The sequence below is a fragment of the Bos taurus genome, chromosome 22, assembly GCF_002263795.3.
Source record: "Bos taurus isolate L1 Dominette 01449 registration number 42190680 breed Hereford chromosome 22, ARS-UCD2.0, whole genome shotgun sequence".
Taxonomy (NCBI): domain Eukaryota; kingdom Metazoa; phylum Chordata; class Mammalia; order Artiodactyla; family Bovidae; genus Bos; species Bos taurus.
The window spans coordinates 14980149-15006518 of record NC_037349.1 but is presented as its reverse complement, the minus strand read 5'-3'; the positions used below and the strand labels follow the sequence as shown (position 1 = coordinate 15006518).

General features: G+C 48.3%; 1 protein-coding gene across 1 annotated transcript in view; it reads right to left on the bottom strand.

Moving 5' to 3' along the window:
* GASK1A (golgi associated kinase 1A) overlaps positions 1-18255 on the bottom strand; it is a 54116-nt gene extending 35861 nt beyond the window's left edge. The window contains exon 1 of the mRNA XM_024983182.2: positions 17952-18255. Coding sequence (XP_024838950.1) covers positions 17952-17954 — 3 coding nt within the window. The 5' untranslated portion in view covers positions 17955-18255. The remainder of the gene's footprint in view (positions 1-17951) is intronic.
* Positions 18256-26370: the final 8115 nt, after the last annotated feature.

Here is a 26370-nt window from a genome sequence, read left to right as displayed (position 1 = left end):
TTATACAGTTCATCTCTTGGAACCAGCACTCTCAAATAAGGAATGTAGGAAGGATAGTGCTTCAGTTCAGTTCAGTTCAGTTGCTCAGTCGTGTCCGACTCTTTGCAAGCCCATGAATCACAGCACGCCAGGCCTCCCTGTCCATCACCAACTCCCGGAGTTCACTCAGACTCACGTCCATCGAGTCAGTGATGCCATCCAGCCATCTCATCCTCTGTCATCCTCTTCTCCTCCTGCCCCCAATCCCTCCCAGCATCAGAGTCTTTTCCAATGAGTCAACTCTTCGCATGAGGTGGCCAAAATATTCATCAGATCAGATCAGATCAGTTGCTAGTCGTGTCCGACTCTTTGCGACCCCATGAATCGCAGCACGCCAGGCCTCCCTGTCCATCACCAACTCCCGGAGTTCACTCAGACTCACGTCCATCGAGTCAGTGATGCCATCCAGCCATCTCATCCTCTGTTGTCCCCTTCTCCTCCTGCACCCAATCCCTCCCAGCATCAGAGTCTTTTCCAATCAATCAACTCTTTGCATGAGGCGGCCAAAGTACTGGAGTTTCAGCTTTAGCATCATTCCTTCCAAAGAACACCCAGGGCTGATCTCCTTCAGAATGGACTGGTTGGATCTCCTTGCAGTCCAAGGGACTCTCAAGAGTCTTCTCCAACACCACAGTTCAAAAGCATCAATTCTTTGGTGCTCAGCTTTCTTCACAGTCCAACTCTCACATCCATACATGACCACAGGAAAAACCATAGCCTTGACTACATGAACCTTTGTTGGCAAAGTAATGTCTCTGCTTTTGAATATGCTATCTAGGTTGGTCATAACTTTCCTTCCAAGGAGCAAGCGTCTTTTAATTTCATGGCTGCAGTCACCATCTACAGTGATTTTGGAGCCCCAAAAAATAAAGTCTGCCACTGTTTCCACTGTTTCCCCATCTATTTCCCATGAAGTGATGGGACCAGATGCCATGATCTTCGTTTTCTGAATGTTGAGTTTTAAGCCAACCTTTTCACTCTCCTCTTTCACCTTCATCAGGAGGCTTTTTAGTTCCTCTTCACTTTCTGCCATAAGGGTGGTGTCATCTGCATATCTGAGGTTATTGATATTTCTCCGGGCAATCTTGATTCCAGCTTGTGCTTCTTCCAGCCCAGCGTTTCTCATGATGTACTCTGCATAGTGTTTACAAAGTATTAATTCTTGCTTGCATTCCGCTCTCTCCCCGCCCCTCCCGCTCCCCACTGCAAGACCCTGAACTGTACTCTTATTCCTCTATCTGAGAATGATACAGAAGAATGTTACCAAAAAATGTCACAAAAGGATGCAAAAAGTTAAACCTTCCAACTTCTGACATGTGAAACAGAATGGAAATACAGGAACTTGTAGATGAGGCTACTGTCTCTGGGCCCAGAGCAAGGCAGCAGCTCACCAGGCTCACCCACCACCAGCCCCTGGGTGACACACAGCTTCAGAGCCAGGCTGCAAGGATGTTGATCCCAGCTCCACTGCATCCTGGCTGTGTGAACTCAGGCCTCCACTTCCACATCTGTCCCATGGCTATGAATGGCACCCCTCTCAGAGGGTGGACCATTCATTACGGCATTGGGCAGATATTCCTGAGCCAAGCCCTGCTCCAGGCAGGAGTGAAACATGAAGAGCAATGGTGACGTTCTGGTGGGAAAAGAAAGTAACTTATTTAAAAAAATAACATCACTCCTAAGTACTCCTAAGTACTGTGAGAGTTGTATGAGCTATTGTGGGGAAACATGCAAAATAGAAGCTGAAATATAATTACGTTTACTCATAACTGATCATGGGGCTTCTCAGGTGGCCCTGGTGGTAAAGAACCTGCCTGCTAATGCAGGAGACATAAGAGACGTGGTTTCGATCCCTGGGTCGGGAAGATCCCCTGGACAAGGGCATGGCAATTCACTCCAGCATTCTTGCCTGGAGAATCCCACGGATCCTGACAGGCTTCTCTGTCCATGGGGTCGCAAAGAGTCAGACACGACTGGAGCACTGGCACACACACATAACTGATGATGCTTTCCAGCGGGACCCACGGGGTTACCTCCATGGCAGGGTTCCTAGCACCTGCGTTGAGAACACATGCCTGCCTGACCTGCTCCCAAGGGGCTAAACGACATGTTCTTTATCCCTCCCTCCCTGCTGCTGGTTGCTCTGCTCCAATCTCTACGTTGATTGTATGTTGGGGCTTTTCCAGCCCCACCGGCCGCCCCAGGAGCCTTCTCCACACCCATGACTGAATTACCATTTTGTTCCAGCTCACAAGAGCACTAGTGTGGAAACACCGCAGACCAGATGGAATTTTCGAGACCCTATCATTTGTCAGAAATTTTCTCTGGCTGCCTTGGTATTAATGGCCATACAGTTTTGCTCTCAGGCCTGGCAGTGGGAATTGAGGCTGAAAAAACGAAAGCAAGTTTCTCCCTGGGCCATTCTGTTCCAGCCTTCCAGAGATTTCTGCTCTCTGGCTGCTCAGAGGCCAGGGACACGGCCCCAGAGAAGAGAGGGAGAGGGGGGCAGGCCTGTGTCCTACATACACACTTCCCCCCAATTCCAACCAAGCTCGTGGCAACAGGGGGCCTGAGCCAACTAGGGCCACTGAGGGGAAAATCAACCTGACTCTGCCTTAAATCCATCCCAGTCACAGCAGGTCGTATGGACTTCTCCAGAATCAGGCCTGAAGGAGAGTTCATAAACCGGGATCCTTGGGCTGAATCTGGCCTGCAGATGTGTTTAGTTTGGCCTAAGAGGTTTTAAATAAATTTGAGCCAATGTTTAAAAAACCAGGATATTTCCTATAAAAATCTAGATTTCCAGCCTCCTACGAAAAGGGAGAAGTTTGAGCCACAACCTGGGCCCACGTTCTCATACGGCTGGAGCGGAGGATGGCTCCCTCTCTCAGTGACACGCTCTCTGCCGTCCACCGCAGGCTCTACCATGCCCTGACTTGTCTCCCACGAGAAGGAAAAACAGTTGCCTTTGGAGTCTCACTTGCTTTGCTGTTTTTCCAAGAATACAAACACCTTCCTGAGTACAACCAGAGAAAACAAAACATAGATGGGCACTGTCTTCGTTACGCCCAGCCCACTTCTTTCACTTAAGCCACCAGCTGGGCGCCATCGGCACTTCCGTTTATACTTCCTGGGCCAGATCGGCACTGTCCAATACGAGAGCCATGAACCACCGGTGGCTATTTACATTTAAACTCATTCAAATTTAACATTTCCATTCCTGGGTTGCACTCACCCCATTTCAAGTACTCAGCAGTCGCCTGGGAGTGGTGGCCACCGAGGTGGACGGCGCAGAGTAGGACATGTCCATCTTCTCAGAAAGTCCTATTGGACTCGGCTCTGGGGACACTTGCTGAGTTCTATGCCTGAGCCACCCTGGGCGCTCTGGGGAGCTGCCGCCTTGCAGAGCTTCACTACCGAAACAGGGAGAAAGCCATCACCCGGGACGAGAGATGAGGGGAAGCACCCCTCAGTGTCACGGGGACCCTCTCAGAGCTAGAGAAGAGGAGCAGGTCTGTTTTCATGATAAAAGAGAACGCTCTGCTAGCCCTCATGTTTCTAGTCCTAGGCAGTCTCCTCAGAAGCTTCCAGAAAGGAGGACTCCTTCAGCCCCTCATGGAGATGCTGCTCTGATGTCTGCTGTAAGCTCTGGAGGTGTCCCAAGCAAAGCACAGAGTCAAGATGGGCCTCCGAGCTGGCGCTCCCTGGCAGGACTTCTCCCCCCAGCACTGGCCTTCCCCACCCACAGCCCCAGCTCCGACACAGCCTGCCGCCTGTATGTCCTGTCCCCATTGCCTCACAGCCGTCTTCACCCTCTCTCCGAATCCATTCTCGCCCATGTCCAGGGCTCCCACCCTCCCCACCCCACCCAAGTCTAAACAAGACACTCGTGGGACCCACACCCTCAGGTGACACGCTAGACAAGAAACTCATTTCCAAGAATATTTACTTATAACAGAAAATTTCCACAGATGCTACCAAAATAAAACAGCTACATACCAAGTGTGAGAATTTTCAGGTTGATCAAATGGAAAGAGACTCAGATTTGTGGTTGTAGTTGTTGCTCAGTTGCTAAGTCATGTCTGACTCTTTGCAACCCCATGGACTGCAGCACGCCAGGCTTCCCTGTCCTTCAGTATCTCCCAGAGTTTGCTCAAACTTAAAGTCCATTGTAGGACCCACCTTAAAGTCCTTCATACATTTGAACTGTGTGTCTTGGCAATTAGAGCATTGCTGATCTCTAAGTTACTCTATTTGCTGCTAAGTCGCTTCAGTCGTGTTCGACTCTGTGCGACCCCATAGACGACAGCACACCAGGCTCCCCCGTCCCTGGGATTCTCCAGGCAAGAACACTGAAGTGGGGTGCCATTGCCTTCTCCGAAGTTACTCTATTTACTACTCTCTAAACTGGATCCAATGAGAGCAGCCTTAACACTTGAAGGATTGAAGATTCAACACAATAATGGATAAGAGAGCTACAAAGCCCAACACAAACATTTGCTGTTATCAGTTCTAAGGTGAATGATCTCACAGCCGGCACAGAGGCCAGCACTCACTACAAGTTTGCTGAAGTTGTTTTTTAATGACCTTGGAGTAGAAGCTGAGGAAAGACATTTTTTAGACAAAGGGGCTTCTTGACATATTTGAAGATCAGATCACACAGACAACCATCTATACAGAAGCAAAGTTTCCAAATCCTTTTAGCACCAAAGATTAGTGCTACTTCAGCCACCTGGTGAAGCCATGGCTTTCTCAGGATGCTTTTTTTTAATGTACAAATAAAAAGCAGAGAGTTACAAAGGCAATCAATTATACGAAATATAGTCATCAAAGTATTCCAAAAAACAAATCTGTGATATAATAATACATGTGCTTCTTTATTAACGCGTTAAATGATGAGATCTATCAACTCATCTAATAACAAATGCAGTTTCAAAGTAGTGAAGAGTGAAGACTATATTTCAGAGAATCTGCTTCCAACTCATGATGTAAAATCTCTGTGATTCCTCTTGGTGACTAAGTCACAGGTCTTGTTAACGCTACGGTGGTTAGCGCCTACATTCATTCTTGAAGAAATGCTGATTTTCAGTTAGATACCAGTGAAAATAAAGACAGAACTTTTCATTATCCCAGTTTAGAGCTCTTTTGAATCCTAGGCATGGACACGTCAAGACTCCTTCAACTGGTACCACTGGATTCTGCCTTTCTCCAGTTCACCATCACAGGGAGAGACCCACGTGGCTGATACAAAGGCAGGCCCTTTATAGAACCTGTTCCCTGGTGGGAACTAGGGAACAGGGATACCCCCCAACACCCGCTCCCTGGATGCACTGAAGGCTCCTGCTAAAAGTCCTAGTGGCCCAGGCCTTCAAGCATCTCCAGCCCTATCTGTTGTCCAGGGACAAGGTAATAATCACAGCTCCCACTAACTGAGCACTTACTCTGTGCTGATGACTATTGTATGAGGTGATGTGTGCTCATGATAGCATTAACACACAATCCCACAAGGAGATGGTGTTCTCTTAGGGGAAACTGAGGCTGAGAGGTTAAAGGATCACTGACTTGCCCCAGGTGGTAAGCAGGCTTTGAATTCAGTTGTTCCAGTTAGAACTCCCCTCTGAACCCTTCATGCTTTCGTACCAGGCACTGGTACAGGCCCTGTGACAATGACAGCCTAAGTCCAGGGGATGGATGAGTGTGAACAAGGAATGTGTGAGTGTGAGCAGGAGCCTTTCCTGACACCCAGAGAAGCGACGGAACAGGGTGGCATTGCCCAGACGTCCCTACCCCCTCCCCAAAGGGAAATGAGGGGATTTTAACTAGAGTTTCAGGAGACTGTTCTGAAAGGAAGGAATACAATAACATCTTTGTAGCTGCAGGAAGATCTCTGGGGCGGCAGGGACCGTGGGGAGAGCAGGGGGCGGGGGTGAGACAGAGCTGGACGAGCTGGCTTGTGCGAGGCCTGCAGACTGTGGCCGGGTGTGCTGCCCAGGAGGCCACCACTGCCGGCGGCCAGCCCCCCAGCCGGGATCCGGGTCCCCCCGCAGGTACACACTGAGCTTCTGTGTGAACAGACAACAGAGCCGCTCTGTCCTGGAGAAAGAGGCCTGTGTGTCCCGCCCACCCTCCTCCCTGCACAGGGATGGACATCCGAATGGCCCATTCACGGGCCATCCCAGCCTCCCGCTCTCAAACGGGCTGCAGCCTCCACCTCCATGGGGCCCAGACATCCCGGGAAGTGCGACGCACGGCGCTCAGCCCACCTTGGACAGCGCGAGTCCATCACTCCCTCCCACCCACCTCCTTTCCACCTGGCTGGAAACCCATCATCACGTGGCCCCCGGGGCTGAGGTCCCTCCATTTTCTTTGGAGGAAAGCATGAAGGGGGTTGTGAGTCCTGTAACTTTTGAAATTTTGACCCTCTAGGGTTACAGGTTTGACTGCAGGTGGGTCTTCCCTTTCCACCTCAGATAAGAGGCCCCAAGCATCTAAAAGTTCTCAAGCTATGTTTTAAATCGTGGCCAGAACAAAGAAGGAAGGCATGGCCTCTGCCTTTAGTCTACAGTCCAGACGGGAACATGACCACAGACAACGTTCCCCACTAAGTAACTAGCTGGGCTGTATTAATAGATGTTTCTGCGGGAGGTGTAAGTCGCCGGTATGTGTACATGAAGGAACCTTGGCATGGAGGAGTGCACGCGTATGGATCCTCTCCTTTCAGGACACATGGAGACTGAGACAGAAGAGACGGAGTGTCTTGAGAATTCTGCTAGTACACTGGAAGGCCCCTAAAAGCACTGCTACAAAACCAGTCTGGACAGAAGCAAGGCAGCTGCTGGACAAGCCGAGCTTGTTCTGCTGATAAAGTTCCCCCGGCAGGAGCACCAGGCAGACGTGGGACACGGGAAGCGCAGAGAGGCGGAGGCGTCAGCCCTCGGCTGCCAGGCCAGGGGGAAGGGTCACCGCTCTGCCGCAGGGCAGCACACTGCTGAAACCCAGCTTGGAGCACTGTGCCCAGCACAGCCCGGCCCCGTGTCCCCCCGCTGGCATGCTCAGACTTTGAGGGGCATCTGTGGGCTCCTGCGGGTCCGCAGGGGTGAAAGAGCCTCCCTGGGGCTGTCCCTTTTGTCTTTGAACCCCAGTCTCCTCATGTGGCATCCATAAACCTCCTTAACGGCTCTTAACGCTGATCTTTTTTTCTCTCCTTTTGTCCTAACCTCTTAGCTGTCTTTGGCCAGTTCTTTGACTGATGGCATTTCTGGAAAAATCCCTCCATTGGCTCCTGAACATGGAACCATGAACCTGCTGCCCAAGCCAAGATGGAAGGATGTGATTTTTCCACATGGTTCTGGAAGAGGTTGTTTGCTCACTGCAAGCAAACGCCCTTGAAAGCCAAACAAAAACTGCCCGCAAGTAAACAGCATGGGACTCAGCCCCTTCCTGCGGCCACTTAGCAGAAACCCAAGCCCGAGCCCGAGCCCGTGGCAGGCGGGGCAGCTGGGCCAAGAGCGATGGAGTAGCCACCGCCCTGCCCACCCCCCAGCAGGATCTGGGGGCCACAAGGAAGGGGACCCCGGTGGCTGTACTAGCCAAGAGGGTGCCAGGGCGTTGCAGGCAAGGTGGCTGGCGTGGCATGAGTAACACTGTACTCGTTTTTATTGAAATTATCTCTCCTAGTTTTATGATTATAACGGCAAAACCAATTCAGAGGATTAAGGGAGAAATGTCAAACACTTCACCGTGACTCTAAGAATATACCATAGTGATCTATTTTATAGAACTGAAACCATTAGAATCATTTTTAAGTAAGTTACTTTTATATCATGTTGCTCCTAAGGGTGGCAAGTTATAGGACCCAGTGTTCTTTTTTCTTAATGTGCCTGTTCATTTGGCTGCAGAGCCATGTAGGACCTAGTTCCCTGACCAGGACTTAAACCCAGGCCCCTTGCATTGGGAGCTCGGAGTCTTAGCCCCTGGGCCACCAGGGAAGTCCCAGGACCCCATTGTTGTCAATCAGTCGCTAAGTCGTGTCCAGCTCTTTTTGAGACCCCGTGGACTGCAGTACGCCAGGCTTCCCTGTCCTCCCTGTACTCTCTCTCAGAGTACGCTCAAATTCACGTCCACTGAGTCAGTGATGCTACCTCATCATCTCATCCTCTGCCGCCCCCCTCTCCTCTCCTTTTGCCTTCAATCTTTCCCAGCATCAGGGTCTTTTCCAATGAGTCAGCTCTCCATATCAGGTGGCCAAAAGACCCCATAAGATAAGGGGTCTTATCTTTATGATGAAGAAAGAGGAGCAAGGCACAGAAGCCTCTGTACGCAGATGCCCAAGCAAGAAACGGAAGTCACTCTTTACTTGCCCTCAGGTTGCCAAGGGCTGGAGGTTCTCCTGCCCAAATATCCCCCACACTTGCTCCCTCCAGCCACGCCTCCCTCTGGTCCACCAGGGTCAGGGGTCACGACTGTTCCCAGACACTGCCCCTCCACCCGCCCCCTGCAGCCTCCCCTCCCTGGGGAAGTGCTCTCTAAAATGCAAATACAATCCCACCTCTCCAAGCTCAAAAGCCTTCCTGTTGCCCCCTCTGTTCTCAGGATGATAGCACAAATCCCACCTCTGGCTGGGGGGACCACTCGTGCCCCCTTTCCAGGCTCTGCCTCCAGCCCCATTTCCAGAAGGTTCCCCCCAACATCCTCCCGGCCAGCTTGGACAGCTCACTTTTGCCTTTCAGTTCAGTTCAGTCGCTCAGTCGTGTCCGACTCTTTGCAACCCCATGAATCGCAGCACGCCAGGCCTCCCTGTCCATCACCAACTCCCGGAGTTCACTCAAACTCACGTCCTTCGAGTCAGTGCTGCCATCCAGCCATCTCATCCTCTGTCGTCCCCTTCTCCTCTTGCCCCAAATCCCTCCCAGCATCAGGGTCTTTTCCAATGAGTCAACTCTTCACAAGAGGTGGCCAAAGTATTGGAGTTTCAGCTTTAGCTCAGTCCTTCCAGTGAACACCCAGGACTGATCTCCTTCAGAATGGACTGGTTGGATCTCCCTGCAGTCCAAGGGACTCTCACTTTTGCCTTTAGGGCTTTGCGTATGCTGTTCCTTCTGCTAGACTGCTTTTTCCTCTTCTTGTTGTTATATTAACTTTTTAACTATTTTTAAAATTATTTTTTCAGTAAAACTAAAACTTCTGTATCCAGTTCTGAGTCTTAGCGTGTGGATAGGACCACCACCCACCACAATCAGGACACAACAGTCCCATCACTGCAAAACCCTCCCTCGAGAATCCCACAGCCACGGGGAGTGACAGTCAGGCCCTGGCCCTGGAGACCCGAGTTCTTTCAGAACCACTCAAGGCCTGGAGGCCAGCGGAGGCCCCTGCTGCTTGCCCATCCTCCGCATCCTCCCCTCCTGGCCTCTCACTCCGACCTGCCTTCACCCCGCAGTTCACCAGCTGCCACCTTACAGCCCCTTCTGGTCCCTCCCAGCAAGCACTTGTGGAGCCCCCAGGCCACTTCCAAGGCTATGCGCACACGGTGTGTGGGGCGTACAGGGAGGGCAGCCTGGGGGTCACCCACAGACCTGGCTCCATCCTCACCTTGGGCCAGGCGGCCCATCAGACACAAGCCCGTGTAGGAGGCACATCCAGACGACACAGGGATTGCACCCCGAGCGCCCCAGGTGGAAACACTTTAGCAGTCATATCAGAAAACGAAACCAAGCAAAGACAGCCCCAGTGGCTCAGGCACCCAGGCCTCAAAGAAACGGAATGCACTCTGCTTCGACATCAGCACCTTTGGAGGGAGGGAGGGCTAGCCCCCCAGGCCTCTTCTAGGGGACCGTCAGCATCTTTGGGGAGGAACTGGGGCACATTTCTCCCCCTCCCCCTGACACCAAGAAGGACGTCATTTCTCGTGAGGCCTACCCCCCCTCTACGCTATCCCTTCCAACCCACTGCTTTTGGACCAACTCCTGCTTGGTCTGGTTGGGGCCAGAGGATTGTTTAAAGCCTCTGTTTCCCGGGCCAGGCCTGCAGAGCCTGGCTTCTGTATGTAGCAGAAGCTGCTCTGTGAGCTGCGTGCCCACAGGTGAGGGTATCGAATTCCCCGCAGGCTCCAAGGGCTGGAAGTCCTGATTCCCAGTTCTGATTCCAAAACTGGTTTAACTGCTTCTCCAGCTGAGCCTGAGAACCTGAAGGCTTCACCCAGACCTCCTGCAGGGTCATCTGCCAGGGCGCCCGGACCTCAGACCTCGGGGGCTGCAGCTGAATGGGGCTGCCTGCTCACCCAGCCAACACCCAGCAAGGAGGCCCAGGGCACACAGACAGGGCAGGCATCTCCCAGGGACTGGGTATTGGTGAGAAGAGAGATCTAAAAGGAGCAAGAAAACTGTCGCAGGTCAGACTCTGTCTCCACTTGTCCCATACTTAGAGTCCCGGGAGCACCTCCTATCCAATAGTTGGCATTAGATAAAATACATCAGTGACTTCCTTACTGTTTTAGGCCCTGACAAAAAGAAAATCTATTTCTGTGGGCTCCTTATACCCATTCTTATAGCACCTTTGGGGTACCACGGGGTTTCACCTCTGAGAGTCCTTTGCTCCTCATAGCAGCCCCTAGGTATAAGCCCATTTTATAGATGAGGGAGGTTCAAAGCATCGGAGTACTTACTCAAAGCCACACAGTAGCCTACTCTGGCACAAACCTCATTCTGATTTCAAACCACGTGCCTCCCACCCCCACCCCCACCCCCACCCCGCCACTCCAAGCTGCACCAGAGGCCCCAAGGATATGACCAACGAGGAGACCTGGAGACCTGGAGAAGGTCACACCCCTTCTCCAGCCTTAGCCCCTTCACCTACAGATTCCCTTCCAGGTCTTAACCTCTAGGGACAGGAGCTCTTGGTTCTTCCAAGGAGAACTGAGCCATGTGTGGGCTCCCCTGGGATGCCCTTCTCCCCATGGCTGCCTGATGATATGCTCATAGTAGAGGAAAGACAGACAAGAGGAAAGTCCTCCCACACCCACACTCCAGGTCCTCAAGGGTGGCTGCAGTAAAATCCTTGATGAAGAGTCTGAATCAATTTGATCTTGTGCGACTGCTTGATTCCCATTTCCATGGATGATCAGAAGCGAGCCCCAGGCCATCGAAAACAACCCCAAAGTGGAAATGACCTGAAGTCCGCAAGCAAGGAGATGATTATCAGAACTATGGTATTGAGAATTCCCTGGCGGTCTAGTAGTTAAGAACCTACCTTGCAATGCAGAGGGCACAGGTTGTATCCCTGGTCGAGGAACTATGATCCCACGTGTCACAGAGCAATTTGGCCCATGTGCAGTGCTTAGTCCCTCAGTCATGTCCGACTCTGCGCCCCATGGACTGTAACCCACCAGGCTCCTCTGTCCATGGGGATTCTCCAGGCAAGAATACTGGAGTGGGTGGCCGTGCCCTCCTCCAGGAGATCTTCCAGACCTAGGGATTGAACCCAGGTTTCCTGCATTGCAGGCAGATTCTTTACCATCTGAGCCACCAGGGAAGCCCAAGAATACTGGAGTGGGTAGCGTATCCCTTCTCCAGGGGAACTTCCTGACGCAGGGATTGAACTCAAGTCTCCCTCACTGCAGGTGGATTCTTTAACGTCTGAGCCCATACACCGCAACTACTGAGCTCATGCACCCTGGAGCCCACTCACTGCAACAAAAGATCCCACGTGTTGCAACTAAGATTTGACACAGCCAAATGAAGAAATAAATATTACAAAAATAATAACCACGGCACTGAGCATTGGAAGTAGGGTGATGAAGACCTTTTTAGAGATGTACACATCGCAAAAACACATTTTTTTGATAGAAACTGGGGTAAGACAGATTGCAGAACTGCATGTTCTGTATACAAGTCTTAAAATAATACTCAAAAAGAATAGAGGATACACCAAAATGAGAACCATAGTTACCTGTAGAAGTTGGCGGTGACTGTTATACAGAATGTATTGTATTTCACATATGTTGTTATCATATATATTTTTTATCCCCAAGGATCAAAAAGAAAAAAAAAATTTAAGTTTGCAGTAATTACCTCCTATCAATATTTTTCATCCAAGCTCAAAGTCTTCAGCATACATCAAGTCTGCCACCATCACTGTAAGGAAAGTGCCAAGGTGGCGAGTATCACACTCTTAGCTTTAGAAATAGACACACAGAGCCCTGGCTGAGACTCATAGCCCCTTCATGATGATCAAAAACGCCCTCACAGGCCCCACAGTTCAGTGTTCACTTCTGAAAAAAGGACATTCAAGGATTCCAGACATTTAGTTTATATTTCTAACACAGCCTTCCTATTTTATGTACCTTGGGGAATCAGTAATAGGATAGTGCTCAAAAATTACTGAATATACAAACAAGTTGGGGAAATTCACATTTCAGCTTTAATGAATTAAAAGAAGTTTCTCTGTGGGAGGATCCTCCAAGAGGGGCATATAACATATATCGTTTTCTAGCTGAAGTTCACTGAAGCCTTCTGTTTTAGGACTGTCTCTAGGAGTAGCACTTCCCTGGTGGCTCAGGTGGTAAAGAATCTGCCTGTAATGCGGGAAACCCAGGTTCGATTCCTGGGTCGGGAAGATCCCCTGGAGGAAGGCATGGCCACTCACTCCAGTATTCTTGCCTGGAGAATCCCATGGACAGAGGAGCCTGGAGGGCTATAGTCCATGGGGTCCCAAAAGAGTCGGACACGACTGAAGCGAGTTAGCATGTACGAGCAGCAGTTCTGCAGATGCAGGAACATCTAGGTAAGCGAAGTTCCTCTTCCCTTCAGTCCTCCAGCCCTGTGGTTCTCAGTTGTGGGTGCACAGTGGGACCATCCAGGGAGGCTTCATTTTATTTTATTTTATTTTTTTCAGGTTATCTGCCTCCAAAATCTTTTTTTTTATTATTTTATTTAATTTTTAAACTTTACATATTTGTATTAGTTTTGCCAAATATCAAAATGAATCCACCACAGGTATACATGTGTTCCCCATCCTGAACCCTCCTCCCTCCTCCCTCCCCATACCATCCCTCTGGGTCGTCCCAGTGCACTAGCCCCAAGCGTCCAGTATCGTGCATCGAACCTGGACTGGCATCTCGTTTCATACATGATATTTTACAAGTTTCAATGCCATTCTCCCAAATCTTCCCACCCTCTCCCTCTCCCACAGAGTCCATAAGACTGTTCTATACATCACTGTCTCTTTTGCTGTCTCGTTCACAGGGTTATTGTTACCATCTTTCTAAATTCCATATATATGCGTTAGTATACTGTATTGGTGTTTTTCCTTCTGGCTTACTTCACTCTGTATAATAGGCTCCAGTTTCATCCACCTCATTAGAACTGATTCAAATGTATTCTTTTTAATTGCTGAGTAATACTCCATTGTGTATATGTACCACAGCTTTCTTATCCATTCATCTGCTGATGGGCATCTAGGTTGCTTCCATGTCCTGGCTATTATAAACAGTGCTGCGATGAACATTGGGGTACACGTGTCTCTTTCCCTTCTGGTTTCCTCAGTGTGTATGCCCAGCAGTGGGATTGCTGGATCATAAGGCAGTTCTATTTCCAGTTTTTTAAGGAATCTCCACACTGTTCTCCATAATGGCTGTACTAGTTTGCATTCCCACCAACAGTGTAAGAGGGTTCCCTTTTCTCCACACCCTCTCCAGCATTTATTATTTGTAGACTTTTGTATCGCAGCCATTCTGACTGGTGTGAAATGGTACCTCATAGTGGTTTTGATTTGCATTTCTCTGATAATGAGTGATGTTGAGCATCTTTTCATGTGTTTGTTATCCATCTGTATGTCTTCTTTGGAGAAATGTCTATTTAGTTCTTTGGCCCATTTTTTGATTGGGTCATTTATTTTTCTGGAGTTGAGCTGTAGGAGTTGCTTGTATATTTTTGAGATTAGTTGTTTGTCTGTTGCTTCATTTGCTATTATTTTCTCCCATTCTGAAGGCTGTCTTTTCACCTTGCTAATAGTTTCCTTTGATGTGCAGAAGCTTTTAAGGTTAATTAGGTCCCATTTGTTTATTTTTGCTTTTCTTTCCAATATTCTGGGAGGTGGGTCATAGAGGATCCTGCTGTGATGTATGTCAGAGAGTGTTTTGCCTATGTTCTCCTCTAGGAGTTTTATAGTTTCTGGTCTTACATTTAGATCTTTAATCCATTTTGAGTTTATTTTTGTGTATGGTGTTAGAAAGTGTTCTAGTTTCATTCTTTTACAAGTGGTTGACCAGATTTCCCAGCACCACTTGTTAAAGAGATTGTCTTTAATCCATTGTATATTCTTGCCTCCTTTGTCAAAGATAAGGTGTCCATATGTGCGTGGACTCTTCCAGAAAATTGCAGAGGAAGGTAAACTTCCAAACTCATTCTATGAGGCCACCATCACCCTAATACCAAAACCTGACAAAGATGCCACAAAAAAAGAAAACTACAGGCCAATATCACTAATGAACATAGATGCAAAAATCCTTAACAAAATTCTAGCAATCAGAATCCAACAACACATTAAAAAGATCATACACCATGACCAAGTGGGCTTATCCCAGGGATGCAAGGATTCTTCAATATCCGCAAATCAATCAATGTAATACACCACATTAACAAATTGAAAAAAAGAAACCATATGATTATCTCAATAGATGCAGAGAAAGCCTTTGACAAAATTCAACACCCATTTATGATAAAAACTCTTCAGAAAGCAGGAATAGAAGGAACATACCTCAACATAATAAAAGCTATATATGACAAACCCACAGCAAACATTATCCTCAATGGTGAAAAATTGAAAGCATTTCCTCTAAAGTCAGGAACAAGACAAGGGTGCCCACTTTCACCATTACTATTCAACATAGTTTTGGAAGTTTTGGCCACAGCAATCAGAGCAGAAAAAGAAATAAAGGGAATCCAAATTGGAAAAGAAGAAGTAAAACTCTCACTATTTGCAGATGACATGATCCTCTACATAGAAAACCCTAAAGACTCCACCAGAAAATTACTAGAACTAATCAATGACTATAGTAAAGTTGCAGGATATAAAATCAACACACAGAAATCCCTTGCATTCCTATACACTAATAATGAGAAAACAGAAAGAGAAATTAAGGAAACAATTCCATTCACCATTGCAATGGAAAGAATAAAATACTTAGGAATATATCTACCTAAAGAAACTAAAGACCTATATATAGAAAACTATAAAACACTGGTGAAAGAAATCAAAGAGGACACTAATAGATGGAGAAATATACCATGTTCATGGATTGGAAGAATCAATATAGTGAAAATGAGTATACTACCCAAAGCAATTTATAGATTCAATGCAATCCCTATCAAGCTACCAACAGTATTCTTCACAGAGCTAGAACAAATAATTTCACAATTTGTATGGAAATACAAAAAACCTCGAATAGCCAAAGCGATACTGAGAAAGAAGAATGGAACTGGAGGAATCAACCTACCTGACTTCAGGCTCTACTACAAAGCCACAGTTATCAAGACAGTATGGTACTGGCACAAAGACAGAAATATAGATCAATGGAACAAAATAGAAAGCCCAGAGATAAATCCATGCACATATAGGAGGCTTCATTTTAAAACATCCTTTGGTCTGCGCCCCACCTTGGATTTGGTCTTGGAGGGTTAGGGCTGAGTCAGGAGTACATGAAGGTCAGGGCTGAGAACCACGTCTCCCCCACACCTTTAAGCCACCCATGCTAACAGGAGGTCCACACCAGGGCTGGGGTCCAGCCTCAGAATTATTAAGGCATCAACCATTTTGGAAGCTAAATGGCACCTCAAAGGGCATCCAGTTCAATCTCTCATTTTACAGAGGAGGAAACTGAAGCCCCCAAAGGACTCAAGCCCTGCTCCCTCCTTTACTGACTCTTGCCAATGCCAGGTTGCTCTCAAGGCCCCCCCAGGCCTCTGGACCACAGGACCCTTCAGTTGGAGGGAGAAGCAAAGGAAACCTTCAGATTTCCAAGGCATTCTGTTACCACAGGCTGACCATTAGGCTCCTCTCTGGCAAGTGGACCCCAATACAGACAAATCCCAATTCAAGTTCTGGTCCCAACATGCCCCAGAACTTAGGGTGAGAAACCAGGAGCCCGCTGGCTCACAGGAACAGGAAGCCTACCCTGGCTGTGGAGCAATCATACCATCGGGGTGCCCAGAGGCTGCCGGAGCAGGAGCCAAGTATCTTCTCCCTCCTCACAGCCTCCACCGCAGGAAGCCCCAGAGGCTCTGCCATGGACAGAAGACTGCTGTCCACAGCAGTACCAGCCCTGAGTGGGTGGCCTTGGCCCCTGCTCTCTTCTGTAAACACTCTGGCCCCTGAACATGGAATTCTGTGGTTAAAAAAAAAAAAAAAAGAAATCTCCACACTTTTCACATCCTGTACCTCTGATCACTCACTCCCCTTTTCCAACCTTAAGACACCATTATTAATTTCTCTTTTAGAGTTTTGAGGGGGGGGGGGTGGAAATCTCTGAGGACTGGGGAGAAGGTGTGATGCAAGGTAAAGTGAAATACACAGACACACTCACACACCGCCTCCCAGGCCTGTTCCCTGAGCTCCCAGCTCATGGTGACCAGCCCGCTACCTCTGGTCCTGTCACTGCCAGGACACTGGGGCCCACGGGGAGCTATTCTCCCAGAGACCATCCATCCTGAAGAGGAGTCTCTAAGGGCCTTCTAACTCCAGGCCCACAGCTAAGCTCCTTGAGAAGTATCTCCACTGAGCTCCAAACTGCCCTCTGTGAGTATACCGTGGGAAAGCTGTGCGTGGAAGCAGACAGGAGAGCCCCTCCGGGTTCCCTCGGAGTTCAAACTCATCCTCGTAGCTGACACCCCCAGGGAAGGACAGCGAACTGAAGGAGGGGTGGGGTGGGGCTGCAGGTGGCTTCTGTGTGTGTGTTCAGTCTCTTTAGTCGTGTCCCACTCTTTGCGACCTCATGGACTGTAGCCTGCCAGGTTCCTCTGTCCATGGGATTTCCCAGGCAAGAATACTGGAGAGGGTTACTATGCCTTCCTCCAGGGGATCTTCCCAAGCCAAGGATCGAACCCACGTCTCCTTCGTCTCCTGCATTGCAGGCAGATTCTTTATCGCTGAGCCACCGAAGAGAACCTGCAGGTAGCTTCTAACGTGGAAGCAGAGCTGAGCAGCCAGTGCTGAGGGAAGCCCCTTTTCTGGGGCTGCACCTGTGCTTTAGCCAAGCTGCCTGAATCATATTCTTTAGGGTCTGTATATCCTGCTTGTTAATGTCTGTGAGCTTTATCAATGGAAGGGCTGCTGTTCATGAGGTCCTTGACTTCATGAATGATGCCCTCCAGGGCACCCACATCTGTTCTATGGTCCTGGGAGGCGGAGCTGGGTGGGGCTCTAGGAGACAAGCATCAGAACTCTACCAGGGCCAATTTAATTGTATGATAGTAAGTGCAAGGCACTACTTCTTAAAACATGACTCACACAGTAAGAAGCTAACAGAAAATTCACATGCATCTTTCAGAGGAGTAAAGTGATTTCAAAGGCGTCTCACCCCTCAGAGGCTGCCTCGGGTGCCCCAGGGAATCCTCTCCCCGCGCTGCCCTGGGGACTGGATGGAGAGAGCGCGCCTCTGCCAGAAGCTTACGGTGCAGCCAGGATGTGCAGGTCCAAAAGGAAAGCCGCCCGATCACCGTCTTCCCCGCCAAGGGAAGCAGAAAAGCCGATCGCCCCTTCCTAAGTCCCCGCCCTCCTGCAACTTTCAGGGAACAATTCAGGCCCCAGGAAGCCGCGCCGGCTCCGTGAGCCAGGAGAGGGTGCAATGCCCGCGGCCACCTGTCTGGGTGCCCACCTTCCCACCCGCCCGGCCGCGCGTCCACGCCCGCGATTCCTACCATGTCCCCCGCGGTGGCTGGAGCGGCTCCGGGGCGCACTCAGCCCGCTCGTCAGCTCATCCCACCGGCCCGGCCCGCCCCTGGCCCCGTGGATCTCGGGGCTGCTCTGGACGCGGGTTCGGGACCGAGGGGCCACAGCTCGCTAGCGGCCAACTCTGGGGCGGGCGTGCGCGGCGGGATGCTCTGCGGTTAGGCTTGGTACAGGAGGTCTGGGCCAATGCACACGCGGGATCTGCGATTCTGCGGGACCCTTCCTGCAGCCTCGAGCCCTCCCGGATCGGCTACGGACGTCCGCAGAGTTTGTGAAGTCCGTGCCTCGCTGTCCGGCCCAGCCTCCCCACTTCCCCGAAAGCGCGGGAGGCGGGGCGCCTTTCACAATAAAAGCCCTGCCTGGGGCTCGGGCCGCCGCTGCCGCCTGGAGCGGGAGCCCAGGTGCTAGAAAGGACCCGGCCGCGGCCGGCCGCCGGTGATGGGAGAGGGGCGAGGGGCCCTGCGCCAGGCCAGGCTCAGGGCATCGCCTCAATCTCGCCTCCAAGGGATGCGGTGCCCAGTGAGCCCAAGGCAACCTGGTGGGGGGCTGGGGGGGTTCCTGCGCAGGGTCGCCCAAACTATCGCCCCAGCAAAGCCTCAGAAAGACAACTTTAACTGGCATCTCTTAGCCATGTTTGGGCCCGGTCCCCATGGCTGATTTGGAAGGAAACGCTGAAGGAGCATTCCTTGAGTACCTCAGGTCATTAAGGAACAGTTTTTCTCCTCCAGAACTAACCATTGCTTAAGTCGCTGCAGCAAGCCACTGACACCCACCTCTCCGCGAGAGGTGTACACCGTGCCTTGTGTCCCTTGAACCATCCATGGCCGGCTGCGGCGCAGCCCAGTGCTCCCTACTGGGGAGACTGGGCCTGGAACCCTCAGCCCTGGAGTTGGGGGCTGGCCCCTCTGTTCACGGCTGAGTGACCTTCTACCTGTGTCTGGACCTCTTTGAGTCCAGTGTTCCTAAGCAACCCAACGCTTGTATCTCAGGATTCTTCGCAGCCTGCGGGCACGAAGGTGGAAGGTGGGGAAGGAGTCAGCAGTAGGACTCAGAGAATCTGGGAACCAGGCTAAAATATTACTCTCCAAGACAAACTGGTAAGAGTCATCATTAGATTGACAGAAACTGGGGTCTCCCCAGGAGTTCCCCACTACACAACGCTTTGAGGTTGTCACTGACGACACTGCTTCTTAAGAGGGTCTCCTTAAATTGGGGGTGTGTGGTGGGGATATGACAGATGGAAAGGAATGTATTTCTTTCAGTCCTTATGTTCCAGATGTTTTCCAGAGGTTATTTTATTTCAACATTACAAGCAATCCTAACAGAGAGAATTTATTACCACCTTTTTTGAAATCAGGAAACTGAGGATTAAGCAGTTGAAGTCACTTTCCTGAGGCCAGACAGTCAGTTAGCAGTTTAGCAAACCAAAGCCTATTTGCAAGAGCTCTTGAGAAAGATGAAGAAATGGATAAGCCAGTAAGGATGCTGGATGCGGGGCTGAAAACCACAGTCTGTGTCTAGGGAGGATGGGGAGAACTGACAATCTGAGTGCTGGCTGAGGAATGTGGGGGAAGAGGGAGTGGGGCAGACAGTATAAATTTTCTTGTGTTTTGTCCAGATGTTTGAGGGGATGATGCGGTCTTCTGAGTCTCCTTTCCTAAGTGTAACCCATGTGAGATGTACATTCTTTGTCCTGACTTTTTACACAAACATATATGTAACTAAATGTAACTAAATAAATGTAACTAAAACAAAATTGTATAAATCATTATTACATGTGGTGAACGCCAATATTTTCTATTCTATTCCACCTTAATTATTTTTAATGGTGGTCTCTCATCACTAAACGGTTTCCCAGGTACCTCCGTGGCGAAGAATCCACCTGCCAGTGTACAAGACACAGGTTCGAAGCCTGGGTCAGGAAGATCCCCTGGAGGAGGAAGTGGCAACCCACTTCAGAATTCTTGCTGGGAAAATCTCATGAACAGAGGAGCCTGGTGGGCTATAGTCCATGGGGGTCGCAAAGACTTGGACACAACTGACCATACACACACACACAGTGATCACTATATACCCCCAATGTCCACTAATGAGTACAGTTTGAAAAACACTGTACTTGGGAGTAGAACAGACACTTCTTTAATGCTGTCAAAGAGTTTGGTGGTTCTTTTACGGAGTGTATCTATAACATCAGATCAGATCAGTCACTCAGTCGTGTCTGACTCTTTGCGACCCCATGAATCGCAGCACGCCAGCCTCCCTGTCCATCACCAACTCCTGGAGTTCACTCAGACTCACGTCCATTGAGTCAGTGATGCCATCCAGCCATCTCATCCCCTGTCGTCCCCTTCTCCTCTTGCCCCCAATCCCTCCAGCATCAGAGTCTTTTCCAATGAGTCAACTCTTCACATGAGGTGGCCAAAGTACTGGAGTTTCAGCTTTAGCATCATTCCTTCCAAAGAAATCCCAGGGCTGATCTCCTTCAGAATGGACTGGTTGGATCTCCTTGCAGTCCAAGGGACTCTCAAGAGTCTTCTCCAACACCACAGTTCAAAAGCATCAATTTTTCGGTGCTCAGCCTTCTTCACAGTCCAACTCTCACATCCATACATGACCACAGGAAAAACCATAGCCTTGACTAGACGAACCTTTGTTGGCAAAATAATGTCTCTGCTTTTGAATATGCTATCTAGGTTGGTCATAACTTTCCTTCCAAGGAGTAAGTGTCTTTTAATTTCATGGCTGCAGTCACCATCTGCAGTGATTTTGGAGCCCAGAAAAATAAAGTCTGACACTGCTTCCACTGTTTTCCCATCTATTTCCCACGAAGTGATGGGACCTGATGCCATGATCTTTGTTTTCTGAATGTTGAGCTTTAAGCCAACTTTTTCACTCTCCACTTTCACTTTCATCAAGAGGCTTTTTAGTTCCTCTTCACTTTCTGCCATAAGGGTGGTGTCATCTGCATATCTGAGGTTATTGATATTTCTCCCGGCAATCTTGATTCCACCTTGTGTTTCTTCCAATAATATATATATTATTATATCTATAATATAGAAAAGGAATTTTAGAGGCTCACACTGGTCGGAATGGCCATCATTAAAAAGTCTACAAATCACAAATGCTGGAGAGAGTGTGGAGACAAGGGAACCTTCCTACATGTTTGGTGTGGATGTAACTCGGTGCAGCCACTATGGGAAGCAGGATGGAGGTTCCTCAGAAAACTCAAAACAGAATTACCATATGATCCAGCAAGCCCTCTCCTAGACATATACCCAGACAAAACTATAATTTAAAAAGATACACGCATCCCTATGATCATAGCAGCACTGTTCACAATAGCCAAGACATGGAAGAAATCTAAGTGTCCCTCAACACATGAATGGATAAAGAAGATTCGGCACATATATACAATGGAATGCTACTCAGCCATAAAAAAGAATGAAATAATGCCATTTGCAGCAATGAGGATGCAACTAGAGATGATCATACTAAAAAAGTAAGTCAGAAAGAGACAAACACCATACGATATCACATATACGCAGAATCTAAAATCTAAAATATGGCACAAATGAACCTAGCGACGAAGCAGAAACGGACTCACAGACACGGAGATCAAACTTGCGGTTAAGGCAGGGCCGGGGGCGGCGTGCCGGGAGTTTGGGCTTGGTAGGTGCGAACCGTTACATGTAGAGTGGATGCACAGCAAGGTCCTGCTGTTCAGCACAGGGAACTACATCCAGTCTCCCCGGATAAACCATAATGGAAAAAGAATGTGTATACGGCTGTAACTGATCACTTTGCTGTTCACCACAGATTGGTACAACATTGCAAATCAACTGTACCTCAATTAAAAAAAAAAAATCCTTTAGCCTTCTTTCTCAGTGATGTCTGAGTCATACCGGCATTGGTAGGATAATCATTCTTGTTTTTATTATCTGAACTCTTAGAAAACATGATATTCACAATGTCAAAAATTAAACCAGCACTATCTCAATTCAGATGGGGAAACAGTGGAAATAGTGTCAGACTTTATTTTTGGGGGGCTCCAAAATCACTGCAGATGGTGACTGCAGCCATGAAATTAAAAGACGCTTACTCTTTGGAAGGAAAGTTATGACCAACCTAGATAGCATATTCAAAAGCAGAGACATTACTTGGCCAACAAAGGTCTGTCTGGTCAAGGCTATGGTTTTTCCTGTGGTCATGTATGGATGTGAGAGTTGGACTGTGAAGAAGGCTGAGCGCCGAAGAATTGATGCTTTTGAACTGTGGTGTTGGAGAAGACTCTTGAGAGTCCCTTGGACTGCAAGGAGATCCAACCAGTCCATTCTGAAGGAGATCAGCCCTGGGCTTTCTTTGGAAGGAATGATGCTAAAGCTGAAACTCCAGTACTTTGGCCACCTCATGCGAAGAGTTGACTCATTGGAAAAGACTCTGATGCTGGGAGGGATTGAGGGCAGGAGGAGAAGGGGACGACAGAGGATGAGATGGCTGGATGGCATTACCGACTCAACGGACGTGAGTTTGAGTGAATTACGGGAGTTGGTGATGGACAGGGAGGCCTGGCGTGCTGCGATTCATGGGGTTGCAAAGAGTCGGACACGACTGAGCAACTGAACTGAACTGAACTGATCTCAATACAAATTCGAATAGTTAATCCACAAGCAAAATGAAAAATAGACTGTTACTGCTCAAGGTTGCAACTCACTTAAGGTGGACCCACAATGAAGTCTCCATTTTTGTGAACCATAAATCATGGCTGCCAACATCAATGGGAAGGGGGAAAAAGTAATGAACAGCAACTACAGAAGACAGGTAATCTATGCTAGATCCATTTGACACTAAAAACATTGTTGCTTTTAGCCCCTATTTTTCAGGTAGCCTTACATTCTCCCCCAAACTTCTACAGTCATTACTAAAAACTGGAACTTTTTGTGTCTAGAGGAGGGGTTCCCTGGGATGCTAAACTGCCAGTGCTAAAGCTGAGACAGTACTGAGCAAACCTAGGAGGTAGTCACCTTTCGCCTAAAGGAAGCTCAGAGTCTGTACCAGGTATGTCAACTTCCAGAATGGATGAGTTCAGCTAGTAATCAGCTACACTTACTGAGCACCCACATGATGAGGTATATAGTCCAAGGTCTTTTCATGTGCATCCAATTTTTAAAAAAACATTTACAATAGTCCCACAAGGAGCAGTTACAGTCTCCATTTTACAGATGGAAAAACTGAGACTGAAAATCCAGGCTCCACCACTCATGGACTTGAGGAAAGCTAGGAAATGGATTTTTGTCCTTGCCTTGGCTGGAGCGAAACCATATTTGAGTAAACTAAGGGTCAGACACACTGGCAAAGAGGAGAGAATTGGGTAAGTCTAAGGGAAAGTCGACGAATTATCGAGGGCTGAGTTAGGGCCCGCCAGTCCCAGGGTCCTTCAGTCCCTCCAGGTGGCTCCTTTAGTTTCTGGAACATTAGGACTTTGTTTTATTCAAAGTTGCATCCCTTATGTGGTCATTCTTCAACTTCGTTTCTAATGGCAGGTCAGAGAAAATTTAGACTCAAGGCATATGACCATGGAATTAACTCATTATTAAAATGTTTAAATGTGTTTCTGACCCTGTATTCCAAAATCGTTGTCTGAAATTACTGCTCCAGAAAGCAGTAACTATGGGCAAGCTATTTAACAGCTGCATTACTTGTAAGATGCCTTCCCTCTCTATTCTGTGGTCTCCATGAGAACCGAGGAGAAGTAATTTACATAAGACATACTCTCTAAGTGTATACTACTTGAGTTGTCAAGGAGCCGTACTTAGTTTACTACCATGGATAAAAGAACTGTGTCAACACTGAATTCTTTTCTGAAATTCTATCACTAGTTCTCACTTGTAAAACAGTCACAGCTCAGCCAAGTAGGCCATATCATATGTAAAGGCTGATTTCCTGGCCCAGATCAAGGAGTTAAAGATAATCAGCATCTCATTTGCATACTTATTTACCTGTTCTCCAGGTGTAGACAACAACGTAAATATTGGCTATTTCAGATTTATTATTTCCTCATCACCATAGTTGGGGAAGGAAAGGGCAACCTATTACAGTATTCTTGCCTGGAGAATTCCATGGGCAGAGGAGCCTGGTGGGCTGCCGTCGGAGTCGGACACAACTGAAGCGAGTTAGCAGCAGCAGCAGCATCACCACAGACCTGAGTAATACTATCATAAAGAACACAACTTCATCACTGATGTTTGATGGCTCAGAGCTCTCCAGCCCCTTTCCCCACTCCTCTCCTATTGCCCCACACCTGGACACTCTGCAAGAAATACCTCTAGCTCACTCCCTTGGGGCCGGGGGAGGGCCAAACCACGCCAGCTCCTGCAGGTGCAGGACTTCCGACACAGAAAGAGTATCTGAATGGCCAATGAGGATATGAAAATGGTACTCACCATCATTAGTCAATAGGAAAATATAAACTAAAACCACAATATGTGACATCTATGCTAACACCAGAATGGCTAATATCAGAAACTACGGAGGAGGAGACTGTAGACTCTCATACACTGCACGAAGGAGTACACATCATTTTAAGGACTCTGTGAGGCTTTCAGCAGCTACCTGTTAAAGACCAAATATGCCTAACCTATGATGCAACAATTCCACTCGTAGATTAATTAATTAATTAATGCAAAATTATATAAACCTATCTATCTATCTACAGATATTCAAGAGATATCCATGAATGTGAAAGTGAAAGTTGCTCAGTTCTGTCTGACTCTTTGCAACCCCATGGACTGAATTCTCCAGGCCAGAATACTGGAGTGGGTAGCCGTTCCCTTCTCCAGGGGACCTTCCCAACACGGGGATTGAACCCAGGTCTCCCGCATTGCGGGCATATTCTTCACAGCTAAACCACATGGGAAGCCCAAGAATACAGGAGTGGGTAGCCTATCCCTTCTCCAGCAGACCTTCCCGACCAAGGAATCGAACCAGGGTCTCCTGCATTGCCGGCGGATTCTTTACCAACTGAGCTATCAATAGGTCAGTCAAAAGATACAGATAAAAGAATATTCATAGTAGCTTTATTTACAAAAGCCCCAAATCTGAAACCACCCAAATATCCATCAACCAGTGGTACATCCAATCAATGGAATGAACAGGAATCAGCAACTTTAGAAAATAATATCCAGTTCTTTATTACTTCAATTTATTTTTTATTTCTTGGTCATGCCAGACAGTATGCGGGATCTTAGTTTCCTGACCAAGGATTGAACCCACACCCCTGCAGTGGAAGCACAGAGCCTTAACCACTGGACAGTCAGGGGATTCCCAGTACTCAGCAACGTTAAAAAGCCTCTGCAGACTTCCCTGGTGGTCCAGTGGTGAAGACTCCACACTTGAAATGCAGGAAGCCTGGGTTGGATCTCTGGGTGGAGAAGTTTCACATGCTGTGTAGGCAGCCAAAAAAAAAAAAGAAAAGAAAGCCTCTGCTAAACGTGACAACATGGATACATCTCACTGACAAAATGTGGTAAAAGCATCTGAACATAAAGAGCAGATGCTGAATTATTTTGTTTGTAATCTACGCCAACCTGCAGTAATGGCTAGCCCTTGGGAGGCGCTGGTCTGGTAGGAGACACGAGGGAGCCCTCTGAGCCGTCAGGTCTGGGCAGGAGGCATAATGCTAATGTTTGCTTCCCCGGGAGCCCGCCTTGCTCTGCTCAGGCCTGCTCCTTCTTACATAGCAGGAGCAATACACTGCAGTATACTGCAACCATAAAAGTAGCTCTCTTTCATCAATTATAAGTTGCTGTCACCTCTTTATTTATTAAACATACTTTTAGGAATCTTGTCTCCCTAAGGGCACGGGCACATTCTTACAAATCACATGAAGAAAGAGAATCTGCAGCTCTGGAGACAGTCAGATCCAGGTTTAAAACTGAATTTCAACACTTCGGTCTGAATAACCTTAGACCAATAATGTACCATCCAGCCTCAATTTCCTCACCTATAAAATGGGGATATAATGACTACCTCGTGAAGTTTACTAGAACAGTTTTAAAAACACACAATGAACATAAGGAACTCAATACCTAATGGGGGCTCATCGAATGGCAGCAGCTGTCTTCTCTTCCAGCTGCACCAAGGCCTCGCTCACAGAGCCCTCGGAAGAGCTTCGGTGATTCTCCTACCTTGTTTCTGAAACCAAGAAGCAGTCCAGAGGACACACGTGGGGCAGCATCCCATCAGCAGGCTTCCGAATGCCGCCTGCCTCTTCTGGAGGTCATGAGACAATGTTTAGCTGATCATATTTAAGACCTGGGGAAGGGGGGAAAAAAATTCTAACCAAATAAACATATCAAACATGAAAAAAAAAGACCTGAGGATGAATTCCAA